Source organism: Neomonachus schauinslandi, chromosome 6, assembly GCF_002201575.2.
Source record: "Neomonachus schauinslandi chromosome 6, ASM220157v2, whole genome shotgun sequence".
Lineage (NCBI taxonomy): Eukaryota > Metazoa > Chordata > Mammalia > Carnivora > Phocidae > Neomonachus > Neomonachus schauinslandi.
The window spans coordinates 83,490,667-83,508,669 of NC_058408.1; the positions used below are offsets into that span (position 1 = coordinate 83,490,667).

The 18,003-nt window shown below is 39.6% G+C and overlaps 1 protein-coding gene across 1 annotated transcript in view; it reads right to left on the bottom strand.

Annotated features, from left to right (window-relative positions):
* The window catches only part of MAP3K21 (mitogen-activated protein kinase kinase kinase 21), a 56,377-nt gene that overhangs the window by 22,195 nt on the left and 16,179 nt on the right, over positions 1 to 18,003 (bottom strand). The window contains exons 3-6 of the mRNA XM_044916462.1: positions 16,695 to 16,875; positions 11,987 to 12,135; positions 11,010 to 11,185; positions 2,916 to 3,156 (exon numbers count right to left, since the gene is read on the bottom strand). Of these exons, the coding sequence (XP_044772397.1) occupies positions 2,916 to 3,156; positions 11,010 to 11,185; positions 11,987 to 12,135; positions 16,695 to 16,875 (747 nt within the window). The remainder of the gene's footprint in view (positions 1 to 2,915; positions 3,157 to 11,009; positions 11,186 to 11,986; positions 12,136 to 16,694; positions 16,876 to 18,003) is intronic.

The window sequence follows — 18,003 nt, forward strand, 5'->3', positions numbered from 1 at the left end:
AAAAATACAACTTTGGTTTAAGATAAACAAAATGCAGAGCACGCGATGGAAAGTGGTCACAATAGAAAAAGATCTACCATGATCACTTTTTCTTCCTGCAAATTCCAAGAATTCATAAAATATAATTTAAAAACTCTTGTCTTAGATTATGTTGCCTCCTTTTGTAAGCATCTATCCTTATTTGGTTAGGTCCCCATGAAGGATTGCCAGTGGGAAGAACTACATTTGAGTTTTCTAGCAGTAAGTCATCATAGCTATAACTAGCCATAAGATTAAAAGTCATCTTCAGTGATTCTGAAGGACAAAATTATGATAATTATTTGCACTTAATAACAAGGTTTTGAAAGAGGTACAGGCACAGATACTAAAAGCCAGTTTGTAGGAGTCTCAAATATGTTTCTGAGAAAATCTTTAAGCTAGTTATACATGGAGAAAATTCCTGCAAAAGGGCTTGGAGTAATTTGGTACAATGAAAAGAAAGTATCACTGCCATTCAACCTACTGCCTGTCAGATGTTTCTTCCTTAATAGTTTACCATTAAATAGTACTAACATCTGGTAACTCAAAGAATTTTCTAGGCAGATAGTAACTTTCTTGGACTTAAGGCACAAATAACTGCTTTCCCTTCTATACTAAGCAAAATTCCTGAAGGAGAAAAGTAAGTATTGTTACAGTTGCCATTCTTCTCCTTGCATCTTTGGATATGTATCCTGCTTTGGGACATTGTGCAAGTAAATGTGTGTGTGTGTGTGTGTGTGTGTGTATGGGTGTATATGTGTGTGGGGGGGGAGGGTGAAGAGTTGGGGGATTCTAAAGAGAAACAGTTTCCACAGTGGTAACAGTGTGACAACAATGTAGTGTCACCTTGTGGCCAGAAGAGGTAAATGCCATGCTAAATTACCGCAACTGAATTTCATTCCTTCAAGATGGATTCGGATTATAGCAGATTTTGAGGGGTATGTTTTAAATGGAATCATTTGTTAAGTGCCACAAGGTAAATAAATGTGTAACTAAAATTCTCAGAGAGAGAAGAGCCAAATAGTGCAATCCAGGAATAATATAAATCTAGCAAAAATAGTCAAATGCATTCAGTTTCCTTTGAATGAACACAAGATATTGGCCAAACATGATTTGAGAAGAAAAACAGGAGTGAAAGTGACCTTAGTAATCCTGAGATATGTTCTTTAATCATTTGACCACTGAAGATTAAAGAATCACTGGAATGATTTAATTTTTTCTTCCAAGTTTATTCTCTATCAGTTTCTCATTGGCCACCCCCTCCAAAGTTTCCCAAGGAATCAGGAATATTAATCAGGATAACATAGTCACAACAAACTAGAAGGCTGATATAGCTAAGAACTGGAGAAAATGCACATGGGAGTGCCTCTCTGAATTTTTCTATCATCTACACTTGAAAGCAGAAACCTCATCATAAATAAAATAGTCTATTTTAAATTATGTCTGATATACAAGATAGCACAGTCTGTGGTCCCCCAAGTTACACTTTGGCTAAAAAGCAAACCTGAAGAGAAGAGAACCTGAAAAAGTATCTTTTTTTCCCCTCAGAGAGGTCAAAGGTAAAATGAGTAAGGACCCACAGCCTAGTCTCACTTCAGCAAACTAAATAATCAATAATGTATATGGTATACTGCCACATATCAGCGATTTTCTGATCAACTGAGGGTTTCTGCAATAACCTAGAAAGTCACATTATGTTGCAAGCCTTTGAGTACTTTGTAATAAATAATTTTACAAGACAATTTGTACATACTTTATATATAAAACAAAACTGTTGATACTGTTATTTAAAATCAGTTTTCATGCCATTAACAAACATCTTAGGACAACACTAGCATCCTTAAAGAGACTCTATAATACATATAGAGAGAGGTGGAGAGATAAGGAGAACAGATAAATAGATATTTAATGCACATTCCGTAAAAGTGCAGTCAGCTCTTGTTCTGTCACCATTCTTCCCCAGTATTAGAAGAATCATAAAATACCGGGGCAGGGGAGGGGTATTTGGTTTTTCCTTAAATCAAGTATAACATGTACTGTTAAAGAATTTAATTTCGTGAATGGATCTATGTATGCTATTTTCTATTCTGTTTAGTTTCTTCTAACACATTACAATGTTTAAAACTGTCACAATGTTTTAAAATCCAGGAGGTATAAAAATGAACCAGTAAATCTAGAGAAGCTTTTAAAAATACTTGCATCTCAGATGAAAACTGACAGGTATGTAATTGAAGTACTTGATATATTTTGTTGAAGGTGCAAACAACATCTTCAATGTCCCAAATGAACTCAGTTACCAGATGACATTATAGATCTTTGTGGAATGACAAAATAGCAGTAATTCTGTTGTTCAGGATTTTTTCACCATGCCATGCAATGCTGGTTCAGTGCATTGAACTAAGAAGAAATCCTGCTTTGATTTTAAAAGGAGTAAATCTCTGAATCCCTTTACAGGAAAGCATGCCAAGAGCTAACTTCTCAGCACACCATGTGCTGTAAAGGCACAACTGATGCTTTTTGCACGTGAACATGAGTTAGGTCATTATCTTATGACCATGGACTGAAGCAAGCAAGTGAAGATACTTATTTGCATAATGTTTTATTTTTTTAAAAGATTTTATTTATTTGAGAGAGAGAGAGATCACAAGCAGGGGGGAGAGGCAGAGGGAGAAGCAGGCTTCCCGCTGAGCAGGGAGCCTGATGTGGGGCTCCATCCCAGGATCCTGGGATCGTGACCTGAGCCTAAGGCAAATGCTTAAGGACTGAGCCACCCAGGCGCCCTTCACGTAATGTTTTTAAAATCTCATTCTCCCATCTCTTCCCAGCGCTAAAGAAGCAAAGCCGATTACAGAGGTGACATTCAAAACTCTTACGAAACAGGAGGACGAAAATCATACCTGAAGGTAAACTGATTCGATGGCCATCTTTGAGCTTTAACCGACTTCTCCTGAACTTTCCCTTCCTCTTCTTGACATTGGGCTTCTCCTGGTTTAACTGGAATATCAAAATGTTTAGCTCCCGCTCGAGCACGTCGATCTCCCGCTCGGCGAGCTGCCGCTCCCGCCGCCGGAGCAGCGCCTCCTGGGACTTCTGCTGGAGGGCAGCCCGGGTCAGTTCCTCCTCGCGGGACCGCAGCTCCTGGGGCAGAGAGCACACCTGGCGTCAGCAAGAAGCTGGGTCTCCTGCTCTTCGGCTCAGCCCCGGCCACTCCAGGGCTCCTGGGACCGCACTCCTGGCGGGTAGGATGGTCGGAGCGCAAATCTTTCTAGCACAGCACTGACTTAGACGACAACGAAAGCCTTGCACGGGCTCCAGCAACGCTCTCAGTCTTACGGTCCTCAAAAATTTTTTACACCCGATTTTAACATTTCTCTCTCACCTCTAGCCTTTATAATATAATCATTTGGCACATAAAATGTACATTAACATAGAGCAACAAAGTACAGGTGGGAACAACCCTTTTCCAAATAAAGCCAAAAGTTAAAGCTCGACTAATTAAAGGATAATTATTCTCCTTACAAAAGACTGCAGTTCAGATTTCTTTACTTTCGAAGAACTTCTTTAGGTTCTTTAAGAATTTGCTCAGAGATTGAAACATCATGGTGGAGAGGTTAAAGGAAGAACAAAACTAAGGTGTTCGAGGTTAGCTGAAGGCCCATCAGAAATGAAAATGAGCATCTCTAAAATGAAAAGTCAATGGAAAATGAACTTTTCAAATGAAAATGAACTTTTCAGGACCCCATGGATGAATGCAAAGTATCAGGTTATACACAGATCTCATGTATTAGCTCATAAAATCCTGCTGCCTCAGTGCTTCCTGATTAAAGTCGAACTTCCTCTTGGTTTTGGTTTCAGAATTATTTAACTTGATAGAAAAATCTATGAATTGAAGAATATAGTTAATATAGAGGAATATAGTTAATCCTTGAATAATATGGGGTTAGAAGCACTGACCCCCAGCCCCACCGGGCCATCTAAAATCTATAAATAACTTTTGACTTCCCAAAAACTTAACCACTAATAATAGCCTATTGTTGCCAGGAAGACTTACGGATGACATAGCCGATTAACATGTATTTTGTATGTTATATGTATTAGACAATGTATTCTTACAATAAAGTAAGCTAGAGAAAAGAAAGTGTTATTAATAACAGTGAAGAGAAAATACATTTACAGTACTCTATTTATTGAAAAAAGCCATGTATAAGTGGACCCACACAGTTCAAACCCATGTTGTTCAAGGATCAACTGTACGTTTGTGCCTTTAGGAAAAAAGTATTCAATAGTAAAACCAAGAGCTCTCAGAGTTTTTAAATCACATCTCCATTCTTATTTCATTTGTATAAAATGATCTGTCCTATACCAGAGACATAAATATTCCTTTCAGGGCTGAGCTACTTTCTCTTCTTGATTACCCTGCTACTAAATCAAGCACTCCCACAGAAATCAAGGCATTTGCAAACTTTTATTTACACTGCTCCAGAGAATTTAATCTTAGACCATCCTAATACCAAGATCTTTGTTAGAAACTGTAGATGCCTTCTCAGATGCAGCTTTGGGCTGGGAACTCTGGGAGCTCTGAGCATCGGGCAAACATGTCACACATATATAAGCAGGCCACTTTACACAGCCCACCTCAAGAGTACTGATGCATGAAAGGACACTATAAAATAAAGCTCATGGGAGAAACCAGAGCTGAACCATGGGACTAAAATATCAACTGAAGTCTACTAATCCCTTGGACTTTTTATAGATGGGCTCCAAGAATATTTGGAGGCTATTCATCAGTACAATTATCATAGAGGAAAACATAGAAGACCCTCCTTCCACAAATAAATATAATAATATCAAGAAGAGACTAGGGAGCTCTAAAAAAAACAAAACAAAAAATTAATCAGATCAAACGAATTCTGAATTTATTGTAAATTTACCAAAGTGGGCTGAAATTTGCCTTTGAAACATTCTTTAAATTTATTTTTTCTAAACAAACTTCATAAAATTGCAAAAGCAAAGACTTACTTAAGACCAGTTGATATTCAAGTCACTTCTGGTGATATCTATCAACTGATTCTTATTTATAAGCAGATCAGTATTTTTTTCATTACATTGCCCTAGACAGAAATTACTATTTATTATGTGAAAAGGGAAAAAAAGAAAAAAAAGAAAATGGTACATATTAGAAAAAATTCTGGAATCCATTATTTAACTGATGGCTTTCTCCAACCAGTTTGTCCAAACTGGAGATCTTACAGTCGTGTATCTGGGGACAGAGGATACTTTCCAGTCAACTTCCAATTTCTAACTCATTACTGTCTGCCCTTTTGTTAAGATACTACTTTTCAGTGGTGTTGGTGTCAATCCAATTAGCTATTGTGAAATGAAATGGCATGGGGAACAGATAAGGGCAGCAAATTCAATTAGGCTTTTTTTGTGTTACTACAACAATAATTGAAGAAGAAACCCTGTTTAATTCCAGGTCCCAAGCTAAAATGTGAATTCTCTGGCAATGACTTTATAAATTAAAAAAAAAAAAATCACTTGCCCAAGACTTCATCAGAGAAAGAAAAAAAAAAAAAAGATCAAAAGAAAGCAGCCAAAGTATTCTTCCTTCTGAATTTTAAAACATTCAAAAGTAAATGAAAAAAAAAAAAGGCACCCCTTTGAATACTCTGAAATTATGAAGCACACACAAAAATTCTTTTGGTTGCTGAGATTTCTAAGCAGTAATATTTGTTTAATTGCTTGGCACGGGCCATTCTAATAATGGCAAATCAAGATTCCTGGCAGTAGATGTTAATCATTAATGGTGACATGCCTTCTAATAGTGGTTCAAAACCAGGTGCGTGCACCCAATGCACAAAGACAGACACATGAAGATAAGAAGCCAGGAATTTAGGGAGGAACTGCTATCTGTGGAGGCTGCAGTTTACTGAGTAACGCAGAGCACAGCCAAGTTACTGACCATTAATTCCAAGTCTGACGCCTCCTACCTTAAGCAATCAGTGAACAAGAAAGGGAGATAGTGCACGTACACTGTGCTTTTGACTCTGTCAAAAAAGCGGCAGTTAGAAACCTTTAAGGAAAAATAAAAAGCATTATATATTCCCTTTAATTTTAAGTCAAAGGCTCACAAGATACCACGAATGCTGTATTTTCAAGGGGCACTGTACAAAAAGAATATAAAAAGAAAAAGCAAAGACATCACCAGAGGATAGCTCAAAAATGAATCCAAAGAATAATAAACAAACTACTATAAACCCCCAAAATGGAGAAAGAGCAGACATGATTTCTGAAGGACGCTTTTTGACTTTTATACCACATATATAGTAAGAATTAACTCACTGGATATACTTCTATCCTGCAGTGTCATAATTACCAACAATTTAAAATAAATAAATGAAATAGATAAAAATCATAATTATTAATAATATCACCTCTAAACTATAAATCCTATGATTTATTTTTCCTCAAAGTCCACTCCCATGCCCCAAAATCTTTTTTATTTTTGCTATTAAACATCTAACCTTAGAATTCCTGAGAACAATTTGGGAAAGTGTAAAAAAAAAAAAAAAAAGTCAGTATTTTCCCTATCATATTAAGTCAATGAAAAGTATTAAAGTTTCCAAGAAACGTATTAATAATATCACTGAAAGTAATCCTTCAACTCAATGCAAGATTTAAAAAGTAATCCGGTCGGGTCGTTTTCAAGCATTTTATTGCTCAGAGGAGCCCAGTTTCCTGTCTGGCCCAGGAAATGGTAGCGGCCACTGGAACCCGTTCTGGTTCCAATCAAAATCACCACTCTCTTCGGCACTTGCCAAGCACGGGCACCGCTCTGAGCACTCTGCATACAGCACTCAGCAAGCCTCACAGCACCCCCAGGGAGACAGCAGCCTTTCTGTGACATTTCATGGTGAGGAGGTGGGGGGGGGGGAGCAGTCCTGGGTCAGCAAACAGTAGAGCCCCAATTCCAGCCAGCCGTCTGGCTCTAGTCTTAACCACTTTGCTAGACTGCTATAGATTTTGGCACTCTGCTATAAATGTATATTTAAAAAAGGGAGGGGGGTCTATCAGAGTTTTTAGAATCCCATTTAGATACCCCTTAGTCTGCTCAAATCCCTCGAGGGAAGGAAGCCGAATACAGTCTACCACACTGCTGTCTGCTCTAAGCGTTGGAAAGTCGTTGATTCGGAGACCACGTTTTAATCCCTGGAGCTTTCACCCAAGAAGTGCTACTGCCAAACTCTGAAACAACAGGAAGCATATTTCCTCCCTTCAAGTTCTTCCAGTATTCCAGGGTAGCCCCTGAAAGTACCAGCTCCGTCTGCACCCCTTCTGTTCTTTGCTCAGATTGGATGGATTCCCAGGTCCTTCTCTTGTCTTCCAGATCATCCTCCTTGGGAGGCTCTTTAAAACCTGGTGCCGACAATCAAACCCACCATCTAAGGCTGCATTTGCTTGTTTTATATTGTTAAACTTACAAAATACTGAAAGATCCAAGAAGGGACTGAATTACCTACACATCTACTACTTGAAAAAAAATGACTTTAGCTGTTTACATATTTCTCTCTAGTCTTTATTTTAATCATTTAAAATTATGGAAATATTTAAAATATACTACAATTAGACAGAATAGCAAATACCCATGCACTCACCATCAATGTTTAATAGAGGCTAAGTTTTTAACCTGATCCGTCTCAGATCTGCTAAAGTCCTACGTGCGGCTGACTCTAAACTTCTCCCTTCCCTCTGCAGATCTGCTGTGCCTCAGTTGCTTTCTGTCCATCCCTTATCCGTACGTTCAGTCTTTTTGTACATTTGAATGGCATTGTTTTATGTGTTTTATAATTTTACATAAATGGTATCTAATGTAACTATTCTTCTGCAACTCGCTTTTCCCACTCAAACTTATGTTTGAGATTTATCCATGTTGAAACATGTAGCTAGAATCCATTTGTTTTAACTAGTTTGCAGATTTCCACTGCATCAATATATAGCAGTTGAGGTGTCTTCCCTGTTAATGGGTACTGAAGCCGTTCCCAGGTTTTCATTCTCCCCAACCACGCTGAAGTGAACAACCAAAATTTCCCTGTGCACACATGTGGGAGTCTCTCAAGAACACATAAGCAGCAGTTAAACAGCTGAGTTGTACACCTCTTTGATGGCATAAGATTCAGAACAGATTTAAATTCCTTTTTACTTAAAACAGTAATAATGTGATAACAATAATTGCTAATATCACTCACTTATTAGAATACTTATCAGGAGCATATTAAGAAACTTTATGTAGGTTAATTTATTTCATATCTACCTTGTGCTGAGTACTTTGTTCAATGCTGTGGATGGAAATGACCAAGAATAAGATAGCACAGCTGATGAACTTATTACCTAGCAGAAAAGGCAAACCGAGTACAATTAAGCAAGTGAATAGTAATGAAGCAGGACTCAGCGCCAACCCCAACAAGGGAAGTGTGGGATGCCATGACACAGTGTGTCCTGGTAAGGGAAGGGAGCTGAGGGACTGACAGTAAAGGATCCAGCAATTGTGAGGTGGGACCAAAAGCGAGGAAGAGAACAGTATTCCGGACAGAGAAGAGAATGTATACCAAGACCAAAGGTCAAGAGCATGGCATCAGAGGAACCAAAAGAAATTCAGTATGATTGTGACAAAGTGAGGCTAAATATGTTAGAACAAAGGAAATTAATAAGGGAAGGGACTGGCCATTGAAGAAGGATGCTCAGCTCTGCATCTGCACTGTAGAAGGGTCACTGGAGGTGATGGTGAGGGGAGTAAGACTGGATGCAGAGCACCCAGGTGGGATGCTGCCACATTGGGGCAGGTGGGAAGGGATGAGGGAGGGATTCCCACTGCTGGGCTCTGTCACATAGGAGATCACCAGAAACATCTTCTAAGAACTTTAAGACTGGGTACCTATGAGAACAGCAATCCCATTACAAAAGGAAGGAGGAGGAAGAAGAAGAAGAAGAAGAAAAGAAGAAGAAGAAGAAGAGAAAGAAGAAGAAAGAAGAAAGAAGAAAGAAGAAGAAAGAAGAAGAAGAAGAAGAAGAAGAAGAAGAAGAAGAAGAAGAAGAAGGAGAAGAAGAAGAAGGAGGAGGAGAAGAAGAAGAAGAAGAATCAAGGAAGATTGGGCAGGGGATGAGAGTAGGTTGACTTCAGTGTCCAGCGGGAAAATGGTGCCAAGATACATAGCCGGCCCCTTTTAAAAACCTGTCAACAAAATCCCAAATCCCTAGCCTGGCCTTCTAAGGACCTCAAGGATACAGACTGTCATATCCATCTTTGTATCCCAGGACTCTAACACTGCTCCCAGCCCACGGTACACAGTCAACACTTGTTTGCTGGGGAAAACAAAACATGACCTTGAAACTCAGACCAAGGTCCCCAGAGACACATTTTTAAATTATATGTATTTTTAAGGAAACCATTTGCACTTTGGGGAATACCTACGACATGCCTTGTATTAATTTCCAGTTCAGCAAGACAATGGTGAGTGTCAGCTACTCAAGAACAGAATGTGGGCATACGGTGTCTTGGTACCGCGCACAGTATTATATGTTCTAGCTCAAGAAATGCTTATGCACATACATCCACACCACAACTTGTTATTCCCTCTTCTGCCCTGACCTTTGCACTTGGGCTGACTGCAAGCCTTTGGTGTTACGGTCAGTGGAAAAGTCAGGAGATGTAACAGAGAGCCACACCATACAAGGCCAAGTAACTTTAACGTGGGGGACTGATTCTCCACCATGTTTCAGTGTCGTAAATTGGGATCGGCGAGTGGACTCTATTTAGCAAAGCATTACTGCCCTCTTCAAAAGAATTCCACCCTTTCGGAATCACAAATGTATGAGGCATAAAAATTCCTTCCTGGACAATTACACAGCTTCATAAAGGTTATCAAAAGCCTGCAATGTTGGACTTTGCGAGACATTTATTGCACATACAACAGAATTTAACCTATTGAACAATTACACACTTGATGAGCAGAATAAACCTTGATTCATCAAAATGCTCAAGTGCTACGGAAGTATCTTTAAAAAAGTGAGCACTGCCCTGGTAGCACCCAGCCATGCTGTAATGGTGGGTCCTTCAGGGCTGTGAGGTCGGGCTAGACCTAAGGGAGACCATGCCGACTGAACTCACTTCCCAACTCGCCTGCCCTCCGATCCGTGTGCCTTCACTTCTCACATGTCACTCGGCATGTGGCGGCATACATGCAGTTCCAGCACAGTTAACATACATGTTTATTTTTTGCTTCTTCTTAAAATATACAAACCAACCAGAGCTTAACTCATCATATTAAAAAGTTAAAAAATTACACACTTTTCCACTTTTTCCAACAAAGCAATGCCTTGGAGATAAAAGGATGTGTGTGTATGTTTGTGTGTGTATGTTGGGGGTGGTCTAGCATAAAAAATGGCTTTAAAAGACATAACCAAAAACTATAAAAAGACACCTTTGAGACAAACTGCGACATTTGAATATAGAATATTACATGATATCAAGGAATTGCTGTTACTTTTTAAGGTAATAATGGTAAAAAGTTATTTCTAAAATTCTTACCAGTTAGAGATGCACATTGAAGACTTAAGGGTAAAATGACATGAGTCAAGGACTTAATTTAAGGTTCCCATTTTTTAAAAAGGATGATAATGGGTAAAGGAGATGAACAAAATGACAAAATATTGACAATTACTGAAGTTGGTTAATTTGTACAAGGGGTTTAGTTTGCTATTCTCTTTTTTTAATTTGTTTTACTTTTGAAAATTCCCTTAATAAAAGGTTGTTTATGGTCTAATTACACATCTCGAGTACAGTTTCATTTTGTTTTGTTTAAACTGGAAGGTAAAAATCAATAAAGATTCATGCCTGAAAGTCTTTTATAGTAACGCTAATAGTGTTCTTGACTCACGTTTTCCATAATCTTCATAGATGTGGGTACATTATGCAATTAATACAGATCTCTCACCTTTTCCTTTGTTCTCAGTTCATCAAACATTTGTTGAATTTCTAGCTTCCAGTCATCTTGCATGGAATGAAAAGATTCTTGAGGCATTTCGGTCATAACCGTCCCTTCAATAGCTGTCAGTTGTTCAAGAATTAAGGCAAATGAAGGACGAATGTGAGGGTCTTGTTGCCAGCACTCTAAAATCAACAAGAACCCCATTAATTCTGTTTCTTGGCATAGTTCAGATTACCAGCCCATGCAGATGGGTTTAAAATCTGCTGAAGATTTTAAAAATCAACTGATAATGGTTTTGAACATTTTATTTTACACAGTGACCAGGTTGGTGGCATGCATAACATTTACTATTAGGTAAGGCTCTTGTTGTTTATCTTATGTGGTCCATGCCTTACCACGAACTCTGTTTCAGGGGCCTAAGCTGCGCTAGCCAGGTGATTTACACATACAGAGTTCTCGAACTCGCCCCAAGAAAACCAAAGTTTCTAAAAGGTTATAACCACAAGAGAGGTTCTAAGAAATGGCCTAATAATGAAGGAAGGTAACTAGCTGCTTGCAAAAGGAGTCAGTTAATTTTTAAAAGACAAGCATCAAATAGATAAGGTCATGGCAAAACAGGGCTGGTTAAGATTGTTAAACATTTTTGATCATGAGGTAGAACTTAAAATAGCAGAATGAAGCCAGTTCAATTCTGTCTTTGAGCGCTACTGGTGTAACTTGGTGAAAACTTTATTACCAGTTGGTTAAATTTTGTACATAAACGTGTCACTGATAAAACTAGATTGGTTTTTAAAAAGTTACTTAATCTGTCAATACTTTACCTGACATCTTAGATTGAAGACAAGGTTTCTAATTCATTAAATAGTATAGTTGCTTAAAAGCATTTGAAAATTAGAATCACAGAAATTACTCTTTTGGTTAAAAAATATACAGACATTCTCCTGAGCAAATCCCCTTACCTCCGCAGACACACAGAAACTGACCTTTCATGAGCTTGGCAAATGGCTCAGGGCAGGTGGATGGAATGGGCAAAGTGAGCTTATTGACTGCTACCCCATAAGCCACGGCAAGCCCATCGATGCCACGGTAGGGGACTTCTCCCGTGAGCAGCTCCCATAGCAGGACTCCATAGCTGCAAAGCAAAACTGCCGTAAAGTCACATGGGTTAAGTGATGTCTTTTCCTTATGACACAAATGGTGGGATAAATGCGTCAGAGCCCTCATCCAGCTCCGATTAAGAATCTTCTCTTCCAACAAAACCCTCTAAGTGCCACTTATCCCAAGGTGGGAAGTGGGCTCTTCCAGCGAACCTCCCAAACGCATATAAGTACACACCTTCCCAGAAATCAGTTATGCATTCATGACAGGAATTAAAACTACCTAATGAATAGGAAAGTAGAGGAGCAGTACATAATTGAATCAAATCAGGTCCAGAACCAGGTCACACTTTAATGTGGTGGTTTTGATGTTTCTCCTTCTATCTCATTTTTTTACACTGGAATTAAACCTCTTGAGGATTGTCAGGACACTGACAGAAATCTCATCCTATGCACCACAGGACTTAGATCAAACAATGCTGACTATTTTTAAATGGTTTTTTTTTTTTTGAAACTGTTTATCTTTCTGCCTCTCCCTTCATATTTTCTACCATATTGCTTAATAGTTACGGACAAAAAAAATCAGCATGGGCCTTCTTGTGCCTGCTGGTGGGACAAAACACATCTTCTTTGTAACTCTGTATCCATTAGTACCTTAGTTTCCCTTTATCTTCTTCAAAACATAAAGTACAAATTATCTTTTGTTAATACATAAAATATCACTCACTCCAGACATTCCATGTGATTTTAAATGGAAACACACAGGCATATAAGCAACAGTCATATTTATTTTTTTTAATTTACTAACATAACTAGTACATTCCTATTTAGTTTTCTAATTTTTTAAAACATCATTAGCTTTAAGTTTTAAAAAAGTTTGAAATTTAGAGTAGTAACTTAATTCTCATTTCTCATAGCTTGTTGCTTATATAGAACATTAAAGCATCATTTTAAAGATAGCAGACAGAAGGTAGTAAAATACACCTAAAGGAAAGGCAGAACAGCTCAGAATAACATCAAAAAAAGCATTTAAATTTGGCTATGGAATTGATGTCTGAGTCTCATCTGATTATCTTCTGATCTAAAGAGATATGGGGACTCGGAGCATCACGACTGTAATAGAACAAGCCGTCTCTGAAGACCTGGTCTGCAAAGAGCTGGAAACTCTCTAGACTCCAGCTTCAGGTCATCCCAGATATGATAACCTCTCATTTAAAAAGCTCTCCATCAGTGCCTATTGGATCCTAGGCTATCTACTGAAAACTTTCTGAATAAGAATTTAGAAACAACAGAATGTGCCCAATCAGTGGGGCCTCAGGGATCCTCCAGCTGATGTTCCACCAGCTCTAAGTGAAGGTGTTTGAGTCCTGAGGGCACTGGGTCCAGGGCTCCTTCCCTGAGCAGGTGGAGGACCAGGGCACCAGTGAAAGGCAGCTGCAGACTTGAGTTTGGGGAGTATCACTACTTACTAGCTACGTCTCCACTCACAAAGCCCTTAACAGCCAATCCTGAATTAACTGACCTATGAAGTAAAAGTGATGTCTGCTCTGCCATCTCAAAGCACTGTTTTATATTGAAAAAAAGGGGAATATATAATACAGGGCTTTTAAATTATATAATGCTATCACTATTAGCAATTAAGTTGGATCCAGTATTTTCCATAGGTAATTACCTGTTTAGTTTCTTAAAATTTACCTACATTACAGTGCCTTAGCAGAGACACTTTAATTGTAAGAATAAGTAAATTTAACTCATAGATCAATCAACAAAAATCACCTCAGAGAAAGGGACAAAAAAAAATCCTGAAGATAACTGAAAACTGTCTAAATTCAAAGCCACTTCCTTGCTATTCTCTTTAGCACATAACAAAACTAAAATAAACAATAACAACATAACTTTGCTTCTTGGGAATTTCAGCAAACAAATAATTCAAGACAGGTCATTTTTCTAGAGAGCAGAGGGCTTATGTTAAAAACCCATGTGTTAAAAAAAGAAAAACAAACATGGAAAAAACAGAACTATTTCGATGGGGCTATTTACAGAATGTAATGCATTTTCTTTTGTTCTCCGAAACGGGGTAGGACACAGTATAAATAAAGCGGTCTCCTGAGAACTCAGGTAGCCTGATAAGCAAGGGCTGTGGTTGCAGGAACCTGGCTCCCAGGCCTGGGATGTGAGTATAACTGCTTACTAGCTTTATAACCCGAGGAAATGTCTTAATGTGCCAGTGCCTTGGTTACCTACTCTGTGGAAGTGTGGTAACCTCAGGACATACTGTAAAAATTCAGTGACAGCGTCTGAGTTACTTTGTGCTGTAATAACCAGGAAGAAGGAAGAAGGGCGAGAGATGACCAGTGAACATGCTACTTAATGCACCAGTCCGTATCCCAGAATACTAGTCCACTGCACAGAGTTAAGTAACCTCTCTGGAATGAAATTATTCTTCTGTGAACGTTATAAAGGGAGATTCTAGAGCAAAGCAATGTGCAATTCAGAGTGGGGGCCACCCCCGCTTCCACACCCTGACGTCCAAGGGCTCAAGTATGCTTCCCCGGATTCATGCATGCTCCAGGTGTGTCAGACCCTTGGCTCCACAGCTAGGTGGCTCTAGTGGCCGCTAGTTTCTACTCCTTGCCACAGAATCTCATGCTTTGTTTCTTCCGAATACCTACTTTGTTTTCAGCTGTCAACTTTTACCAACTTAGCAACTCTCTCCCCTCTTCCAACTAGCTGCTTTTACTGAAAATCAGACAACTGTACTTGCAAAACAGTTAGAAATAAACAGATGTGGAAACAATCAATGAAACTAAAAGGCAGCCTATGGAAGGGGAGGAGATATTTGCAAATGACGTATCTGATAAAGGGTTAGTGTCTAAAACTATAAAGAACTTATCCAACTCAACACCCAAAAAACAAATAATCCAATTAAGAATTGGGCAGAAGAGATGAACAGTCATATTTCCAAAGAAGACATCCAGATGGCCAACAGACACATGAAGAGATGCCCAACATCACTCATCATCAGAGAAATACAAATCAAAATCATGATGAGATATCACCTCACACCTGTCAGAATGGATAAAATTAATAACACAGGAAACAGCAGGTGTTGGCGAGGATGCAGAGAAAGGGGAACCCTCTTGACTTGCTGGTGGGAATGCAAGCTGGTGCAGCCACTCTGGAAAACAGTATGGAGGTTCCTCAAAAAGTTAAAAATAGAACTACCCTATGATCCAGCAATTGCACTACTAGGTATTTACCCAAAGGATACAAAAATACACATTCAAAGGGGGTACGTGCACCCCAGTGTTTATAGCAGCATTATCAACAAAGCCAAACTGTGGAAAGAGCCCAAATGTCCATCACTGATGAATGGATAAAGAAGATGTGGTATATATACACAACAGAATATTACTCAGCCATCAAAAAATTGAAATCTTGCCATTTGCAATGGGGTGGATGGAGCTAGGGTATATTGCGCTAAGTGAAATAAGTCAGTCAGAGAGACAAGTACCAGATGATTTCAGTCATATGTGGAATTTAGGAAACAGAACAGATGAACATATGGGAAGGGGGAAAAAAAGAGAGAGGGGGAAGCAAACCATAAGAGACCCCCCATTTTTTTTAAAGATTTTGTTTATTTATTTGACAGAAAGAGAGAGAGAGAGAGAGAGAAAGCACAAGCCAGGGGAGAGGGAGAGGGAGAGGGAGAAGCATGACGATCCAGGACGCCGGGATCATGATCTGAGCCAAAGGCAGACACTTAACTGACTGAGCCACCCAGGCACCATAAGAGTCTCTCTCTCTCTTTTTTTTTAAAGATTTTATTTATTTATTTGACAGAGAGATAGAAGAGCACAAGCAGAGGGAGTGGCAGAGGGAGAAGGAGAAGCAGGCTCTGCACTGAGCAGGGAACCCGATGCGGGACTTGATCCCAGGACCCTGAGATCATGACCTGAGCCGAAGGCAGACGCTTAACCATCTGAGCCACCCAGGCGCCCGGCACCATAAGAGTCTCTTAATGATAGAGAACAAACTGAGGGTTGATGGAGGGACGTGGATGGGGGAGGGGCTAGATGGGGGATGGGCATTAAGGAGGGCACCTGTTGGGATGAGCACTGGGTGTTATATATAAGTGATGAATCACTAAGTTCTACTCCTGAAACCTAAATAAATAAATAAATAAATAAATAAATATTTATTGATCTAGAATCACCATAAAAAAAGAAACAGATTTTTTTTTTAAAGATTTTATTTATTTATTTGAGAGAGAGAATGAGAGACAGAGAGCACAAGAGGGAAGAGGGTCAGAGGGAGAAGCAGACCCCCCGCCGAGCAGGGAGCCCGATGCGGGACTCGATCCCGGGACTCCAGGATCATGATCTGAGCCGAAGGCAGTCGCTTAACCAACTGAGCCACCCAGGCGCCCAAAAAAGAAACAGATTTTGAGAGAAGATATCTCCAGTGAGTGTACTGAAGAAAAGGCCTGTATTCTCTGTCACGCTCAGTTACTCAAAACTCTGGGACTCACTTAAAGGAGACGTAGCAACCATTTTCTGCAGCCATCTGCAAAAGCAAAAAGCATGGTGCTTACCTCCAGATGTCACTTCCCTTAGAAAACAAGGAAGACTTGATGACTTCCGGCGCCATCCAAGCATAGGTGCCCGCTGCGCTCATCTTGGTAGTCCTGTGCCATTCTCTTGCCAACCCGAAATCTGTAATCTTCAACGTTTTATTGCAGAAGTCATCATGCTCTATCTTCTCAAGCAGCAAAACTAAAAAAATTTTTTAAGAATCAAAGGTGGGCTATTTTCATATTCTTATAATTTTCTAGTCACACCGTTTCCTTGGTATTTAAGACAGAGCCTTCACCTCAGTCAGCAGGGTATTTTACCATCTGGCCTCCCTTGCGTCACCAAATCATCACCTTTACTGGGTCATTGGTGCCTGTGGTTACAAGTTTTTTTGTTTGGTTGGTTGGTTTAAATCCAGAGGCACAACATGGCTTAGCACTCTTTATGAATGCTTCTCTTCATGAGAAAGTAAGTGATTTCTAGGGGCAAGAAACACTTACTGAGGTATCATGGATAGGGTCAGAAGTCTGTGAGAGCTTCCCTGGTAAGAATATATTGTTTTCTTCCTAGAAGTTAGGTCCTGATCTAAATGCAGAGCCTTTTCTACCGAAGCTATTCAAGAGTATCGCAAGCAGATGACATGTCACCATAAATCCTTATTATCAAACAGTATCTTATAGTAAACTTGCAAAATGCTTATAGATTTTTAACTCCTAAAGGTATTTTATGAGATATGATTGCTTTACTAAAGCTCAAACTATAGCAAGAAGTAGAAACTTTAGAGAAACATCATTCGGATGCCTGTTTTCCTAGCCCCCCCCAGCCTCCTGACAAAATTCAGACCTCAAGAGCGACTTTTGGGAGCAGAACTCCCACCAGAGTCAGTGCCTCAGCTCTCACGCAACAGTAGCTAAAATAACCATGCTTCTCCCTGTCTCCCCACCTGCCCCCTCACACTCTGCCCTTCCCAGCACCTGGGGTTCTTCTCTCCTCTCCCTGGTTGATTCTCCTCTGCCTATAACCATGCAGAAAGTTGCCTGGGTTTTCCATGGGGCTCTAATGCAGCCCCCTAACCAGATTCCTCCTTCCCATTTGCTACAAAGTGACGGCTTTAAACCTACTGTTTTTGCTACCTTCTCTCACTCCTTCCTTAAAATCCTGCATTCCAACTCGCAGCTCCACTGTTCCACTTCAACTGAATCCCTGCCGCGTCCACTTCCTCTGCCATGACATTGCTTCTGGCCTCGTTGCCACGCACAGGCATGACGATCATCCTAACCAGACAGCATAATGCATCTACCAGCAGATCCACTGTCCTAAAATGGCAGA